Genomic DNA, 7,094 nt, shown 5'->3' on the forward strand with positions numbered 1-7,094 from the left:
AGAAACCCATGACGGCCAACCCTAAAAACGAAACCGTAAATCACGTTTCTATAAAAACGACTCTTCTTTTTGAGGATGGGATCACCTTTTTAGCTCTCGTTTTCTCTTCATATGAACCCAAAATCTTCCAGCAATTTGGCTTATGTTTTCTGTGCCTAGATTCGTAAGTGTCCCATTGAGATTATTCTATGATGAGTTTCTTGTAACCCGAACATTGGATAGAAATATAAGTTCAGAAAGTGTTTAAACGATCCAAGGGGTATCTGGATCTCCACTATAAACCCTACCGAATTTCTAATAGATATTCATACTCCCTTTTCCAAGTCTTCTTAAATATCTCTCCATTCCTTGAGACCAATGATGATACTCACTTACAACAAGTATTGGAGCTTAATTTGAACATCCAACACTGTTAGATACAATTCAAGAGTAAAGTTGTGCCATTTGCCTTAGGTTTTGAAAGAAATGAGCTAAATTGTGTAGAAGGCCTTTTAGATCAGATTTTTTTTATAAGATTACAACGATTTTGAAAAGTTAAAAAGCATCATTATGGCTTTAATAACAATTGTTGAGAGAAGAACTTATGCTTAAGAGATTATGGTGCGGAATATTAAGTTAATCTCATAGATCTTTGTTTAGCTCAACAATAATAAGATTGTGGAATTTAAGATGGAAATATAGCAACAAAATACAACAATAAATGTAAGCAAGTTAAAAATACTAGTTAAATCATAACAAAGTTTGTATGCGAACACAAGTTAATAAATGATGAACAATAAAGTATAATATGAAGATAATGAGACTTGTATTTCAATAAGGATTACAAAAATGATGAATATCCAAACACACATTTGATCGATCAACATGACCATCTATTTATAGAATGAAAAAATATATTTCCTTAACTAGTCAATACAAAAGATAAAAAGGATAGGTGGCCATGCTTGCCACCTAATCTGATAGAACCAACCAAACACACAATATCAGATAAAACTTAACATTCCTCAAATCCTTAAGAAACAAAACAACAAGTCTTCACTAAACATTCATTATCTTCGGTCTACATAAAACTCTTCGTCATACTAAAATAGATAACTTTTCGCATCATCCTCTCCAAAGCTTCTAACTCTTTGCATCTCTCAAAATCCCTTTAGCTGCCGATGGTCACTTCATGCTTCAACGGCCATATTATTTAATTTTCATCAACTAATTTAGTAACGTTCTAATTTATAATTTTTAACAAATCTTAAATTTTTTATGGTAAATAGAAATGAACTCTACCATTAAAAACACTAGTACATGCTCAAAATTGAATCCTAATGGTTCATGAGCAAAAACCAAACCGTTTCTAACTTTACTTAACCAATAAAAGTTTCAAAAGGTATCTTTAAACAAAAAACAATTTTAAATCAGTTTGCTGTGTGATTTTGGGAAAATGACTTTGAAGAGTAGTAAATTTTTATTTTGTTCACCTTTAGATAAAAACAATTATACATGATTGACCATAAAACTTATTAAAAGAAACGTATTAAATGTATTGAAATGTGATTATTGTCCAAATATAACAAAATAAAAAAGTTATTGCACTCGGTAAATCATTTCCCTGATTTAAACGGCTTTGATCAAGTTTTTATATTATGGTTTTCCTGCCTAGAAATGTTATGTAGAAACCTAAAGAAGAAACAATAATAATTGAAGTGTGTGTTGGTTGATCCAAATTAATATCTCCACCATCAATCTGTGACTGAAAATGTCAGCATGGGTACGTATCGAATAAAGCCTGAGACTGACAGACAACAGCTAGGGAAGGAAACAGTGCCCACATAAAAGACACACAAGACAAACCAAATTCACCATCATACTTTTTCTCACCTCATTACCATGCATCCATCCATCATCCAACTTTATTAATGCTTTCACATGGGCTCCACATGTACTACGTGTGTCTATGTAACCAAAACCCAAAAAGTAATAGTAGTAAAACACTTCCTAGTAGAAACAAGTAATAATAATACTTTGCTGGTAGAAACAAGTAATAGTAATAATAAAAAGGAAACTACAAACAGACAAAATTTTCCAACCCTTTTTTTTTTTTTTTTTTTTTTTTGTAAAACGTAAATTAATTAAGAGTAGTCCCCTTCCCTTCCCTTCCCTTGTCCCATTTTGTACAAAAATGACTTCCACCAAGCTTCGTTTATTTGAATTTGTTTCGATCTTCCCTCCCCTTGATAATACGTCTTCCCACAACCACAATTTATACATTAACCGGTTTTTGATTATTTGTTTATGCTTTTAATTAAATCCTAACAGCTTAAACCTTCATATTTTACCGGAATTGGCCGGTTGAATCCCGCTTGTGACAACAGATTCCCAACCGCTGCAAGGTCTCTACAGAACACCCCTTGATATACGGATCCTGTTTTCTTGTTTTCCTCCATTTTAATTGAATCAACTACTGATGATGATGATGATGGATCATACTGTTGTAATGTTGCAGCAGCAGTTGAAGCCTTCTTCCTGTCTTTCTCTGCAACTTCTTCATCTAAAATCATCCCCATCACATTGTTATACCCTCTTTGAATCAATCTGTATAGCAGCAACGCAGACATCTTTGCTCGATCTCTAATGGACTCTATATCAAGTTCATCAGCGAACTCGCACCTATCGATGAAACTATTGGATTTATCTGGTTTGTGACGGAGGGTGAGTAACAAATGAGCTCGCTCCAACTCCGATCTGGAACAACCGCGTCTCAAACCGATCAAAGAATGGTAATCCACATTCCCTGTTTCCCCTGAAGCAATCCTCTGCTTCAGTTCTTGACTCTTGGATCCGAGAGAACAGAGTTTACCTGGAATTTCACGGTATCGTACGTTTTGACGTTTCCATGCCGGACCAGGTAGTTTCCGATCACGGAGTATGGAATTGTATAATAGTTTCAGATGTTCAAGATCGTGAAGAGAATCTGGAAGACAATGAATCGATTCGAAAAGTGAAGCTCTCGTGCTTAGGGCTTCGATACAAGATGGATCTAATGCTAAGGTCCGATTACAGTCGGCTATGGCTTCAGCGATCCGACCACAGGATTGGTAAGCGGAGGCACGGTGCATGTAGCACTCCGCCAGGAACCCTTGAGGGGCACCACGCCTACCGTCGACTATTTTCGAGAAATGTCTGACGGCTTCGTTATATAGACCGGCTTCTAGGGCGGCGATTGCTGCGGTTTTGCGACGTACGAGGAGTTTGACGTGACTCAGGAGGTGACAGATGCTCTCCGACTCTGTTCTTGGTGGCGTCTGTGGCTGGTAGCCGTCGGTGAATATCTCGGCGGAGAAGGAAAAGCTGTCATCGGACCAGCAGATGCTTTCACGTCGGAATGCGGCTGAGGCAAGGCGTTTTCCGGTCTGAAGAAGAGCCATGGCGTCTTCCATTAGGCCAAGGTGACAACATGCTTGACCAAGAACCAAGTACCTGAGATCATATCACCATAGCAATTACTCAACTGAGTTACAACTCACTACCAAATAATACCAATTTTAGCCTCCCATTCCCGTATATAATAATATTAAACAAACAGATGCGACTTTTTCGATGTTTAAAAAATAAAGTTTGGTTGAAAACCATGGAAATTCAATAATTGTCGATGGCGGTTTAGCGTAATTTGGAAGCCAATCTCTGGACTAGTATCGATATTAGTGAAAAGGAAAACTGGAATTGAATGCAAAAGAGAAGGCGTTGAAATTGAAATTACCTCCATTGACCTTCTTTATTGCAGTTTTTACCGAGGCCAGCCATGACCTTCTTCTTCAAATCGGAGACGGAGAAACACTTGAACGACGTTACAGAATGGTCCGGCGAGCCACCATCGGAGGACAATAACTTGACTCGTTCTCTCGATAGTGATTGGGAGTTGTTGTCGGATGAAACCGATGAGGAGGAAGAAGAGGATGTTGATGAATCGTCGGAAGACATTTTCAGGCTAGGGATGTAATCTTGAAGCATATCAGCGACTTCCTTGTATCTTCTAAGATAGAGAAGAGATCTGGCTTTCAACTCGAGAGCCAGTTCAAACCTTGGCGATAAAGCAAGCGCTGCATCAAGAAGATTAAGCGCCGCTTCAATATCCGTTTGTTGCTGAGACGAAATCAGGGTTCTTGCGTCTTTCACATACTTATCAACGATCTGGAGATATGAAATCCAACATATAAATCAATCAGAAACGTTGACATAATTTGCTATATCGTGTTGAAACAGAGGAAAATCACAACAATATATTATTACCTTCTTGTTGGTTAGCCACCAATACTTCTTTTCTACACAGGCATGAGAAGGAGACGCAACCATTGTCGTTGATATGCAGTGATCGACCATTAAAATCCCAATGGCCAATGGTGGGTGTGTGTGTGTAAATGAATGAATGAATGAATGAATCTCACATATTAATTTGGAGAGGAAAGGGTTTTAAATGTAAGAGAGGGGGTTGTGTGTGTAAATCAAGTGCCAGCTGTGAAGAGAGAGAAAGGTTTTGATCCTTCCAAATCATGGCTGTCACCACTCATATTCTCTCAATCTCTCTCCCCCTTTTTTTTCTAAAATTACTGTAATAATACTGCTGAGTCATTATTATAATATATATTTTTTAGTTTTTTAAAATAGGAATACTCATAAAAATACCTAAAATGGAACCACTATACGAAGTTATAATGAGATTATTTAATAAATAGTTTCCTTTAATATTTATCAGTGATATCATATCTTGAATACAACAACTTATTTTGTACAATCTCTTAATTCATTTAAAGTTCTATTGTTTTGGCCCTCATGAATTCATATTTCCATTTTCGTGCTTCTCTTGCTTCGTAATACATAACAAGTATATGTATTACAACTCTCGACTTTGCTTATTAAACGGCATGAGATATATATATATATATATATATATATATATATATATATATATATATATATATATATATATATATATATATATATAACTATCACAAATTTCAAAATTTAAAAACAACAAAGAGATACATGATAATAGTAAATATTAGCTGAAATGGTTATAAAAACGATTTATACTCTCTTTGGCGTGTATAAGCTAGGGTTATGAACTATCTTATTTTATGATTTTAGTTTTTCGTTAGCGTCAAAGAGAGCCGTATAGGTATTTTATGATAGGCTCATTTTGATGTAAATTCAAAACAATGTTTTATATTTTCGCATAATATATTACTAATAAAAAAATAAGAACTATGAATGCGTTTCTTTACATGTAATTGGCGTAATAACTTTCGAAGGGTTTAATATCATGATTTTAAATTTTAAACGGGGTTCTTGTAAAAGAATTTGTCAATGTACCAAATTTTGTTTAAATATGATTAGACTAATTGTAATTCCTCAAAGCCAAAAGTCATCCGGTTTAGTAGGTAAGTCCACTCCGGTTTTACCACCGGATATATCTAATATCTTATACTCCTATATATATTCACGGGTGGGTCATCTCCTTATTTTACTCGTTGGGGAAACTGGAAAGGATAAGCCTCCAGCAAAATTGCTCCCAGGGAACGCAAAGCTTCTAGATTTACTAAAACCCATAAAATTACGCTTTTGCCCTACTTGAAATTCAACTGGGAAAAAATAATACAAGCCATGCACCTTTGTTTAGAATGTCGTTCTTGGCAAAATTGCGATGTCACATCTTAACATGATAGAAAGTTGCATTAGTTTTTTTAAAAATAAAAATAAATTGAGTTAAAAGAAGAACTATCATAAAGAAAAAAGGATGTGTGCCTGCCATAATCAAATTAGAAACTATCTCAAATTAGGTTACAACGATTCATAAATCTGTAATTTCATTTTGCCATTAAAAATACATTTTGTTACGGTCGACATAAAAAATGATTATGCAACACCTTAAATAATCAAAACATATTTTATTTATAAAAGTAGTAAATACTTGTTAAGATAAATTTAAATAATAATAATAATAATAATAATAGGAATGGGAGTAAAAGTAATAGTGTTGAGGGCAAAATGGTAAATTGAGATGAGCATATCTTTAAGGGAAGGGAAAGAGGAGAAAGCGAGGCTTATCTTGCAAGGCACAAGAATCGTGCTTTTTGTGCGTCTTTAGCAGATGGGGAGTAGTAGTAGTAGTATTCAATTCTTTACCCTTTACGCTTTATCATTTCACCTCTCACCTATACACCAACTCCTTTATTAATTAATTAATTCATAATGGATCTTACGTTTCAAATAGGTTTACATATATGTAACGTTTCTTTATACGTTCATGTGAAACATTGGTATGAAACTACGAATTTTGAGTCAAAATACACGATTTTTTTTTAAACTAGAAGACATAATAAAACTCATGTAAAGTAATTAAGATGTCATATAATCATTTTCCTTTTCCTTTTATATTTTTTATCTCTTTTTGTTTTGTTTTGGTTTGGTTTGCAAGTCACGTATTTGTCTTCTATGACATCAAGTAAATAAGACAAGCAGGCGTTATCTTTAAATCTGTAACCGTATTACGAGAAAGCAAAAAGAAATCGAATAGAAATGACATAATTTTAGTCAAACTTATGTACATAGTTCACATCATTTTACAACATCGTACTATTAATACTATATATATATATATATATATATATATATATATATATATATATATATATATATATATATATATATATATATATATATATATATATATAATCTTTTTCATATCAAAAAGTAATTTTGATATTGAATTTATGAAACATAAATTGACATATATTTAATCTCTAAACAAACATATTCTATCAGTTTTTATTATATTTATATTAATCAAAAATCAAGAAAATAAAACAAATGAAAGGGGAATAAATATCAGTTTTTTCTATAACTAACGGATCATATCAAACGGTTCATATCAACGTCATAATAAATGTAACATTTACTTGAAACTTGTTAATAGAAAGTTTTTTAAGCCATATATTATATAAAGAAATACCAATCTAGGTTAATTGCTTTATCTGGAGAGCGGCTCGGAAGAGAATTCCAACAGCAACGACGTTACAACCAACGAATATTAACGTTGACTCAAC

The 7,094-nt window shown here is 33.7% G+C and overlaps 1 protein-coding gene across 1 annotated transcript; it reads right to left on the reverse strand.

The window, feature by feature from the left end:
- Positions 1–2,178: 2,178 nt before the first annotated feature.
- Positions 2,179–4,462, reverse strand: LOC145008967 (uncharacterized). Its single transcript, XM_078967612.1, has 3 exons — positions 4,282–4,462; positions 3,752–4,182; positions 2,179–3,471 (listed from the first exon to the last, which is right to left on the reverse strand). The coding sequence occupies exons 1-3, from the start codon at positions 4,369–4,371 to the stop codon at positions 2,304–2,306; spliced, it is 1,689 nt and encodes a 562-aa protein (XP_078823738.1). The 5' UTR covers positions 4,372–4,462; the 3' UTR covers positions 2,179–2,303.
- Positions 4,463–7,094: the final 2,632 nt, after the last annotated feature.

Source organism: Lactuca saligna, chromosome 8 (assembly GCF_052625555.1).
Source record: "Lactuca saligna cultivar CGN05327 chromosome 8, ASM5262555v1, whole genome shotgun sequence".
NCBI classification, from domain to species: domain Eukaryota; kingdom Viridiplantae; phylum Streptophyta; class Magnoliopsida; order Asterales; family Asteraceae; genus Lactuca; species Lactuca saligna.

Excerpts from the sequence above, each read along its gene's own strand:
- LOC145008967 (XM_078967612.1), bottom strand. The coding sequence starts at position 4,371 with ATGGTCGATCACTGCATATCAACGACAATGGTTGCGTCTCCTTCTCAT. Across the intron at positions 4,183-4,281 it reads GGTGGCTAACCAACAAGAAG|ATCGTTGATAAGTATGTGAA; the intron begins GTAATAATATAT and ends TCATATCTCCAG. Across the intron at positions 3,472-3,751 it reads AATAAAGAAGGTCAATGGAG|GTACTTGGTTCTTGGTCAAG; the intron begins GTAATTTCAATT and ends ATATGATCTCAG.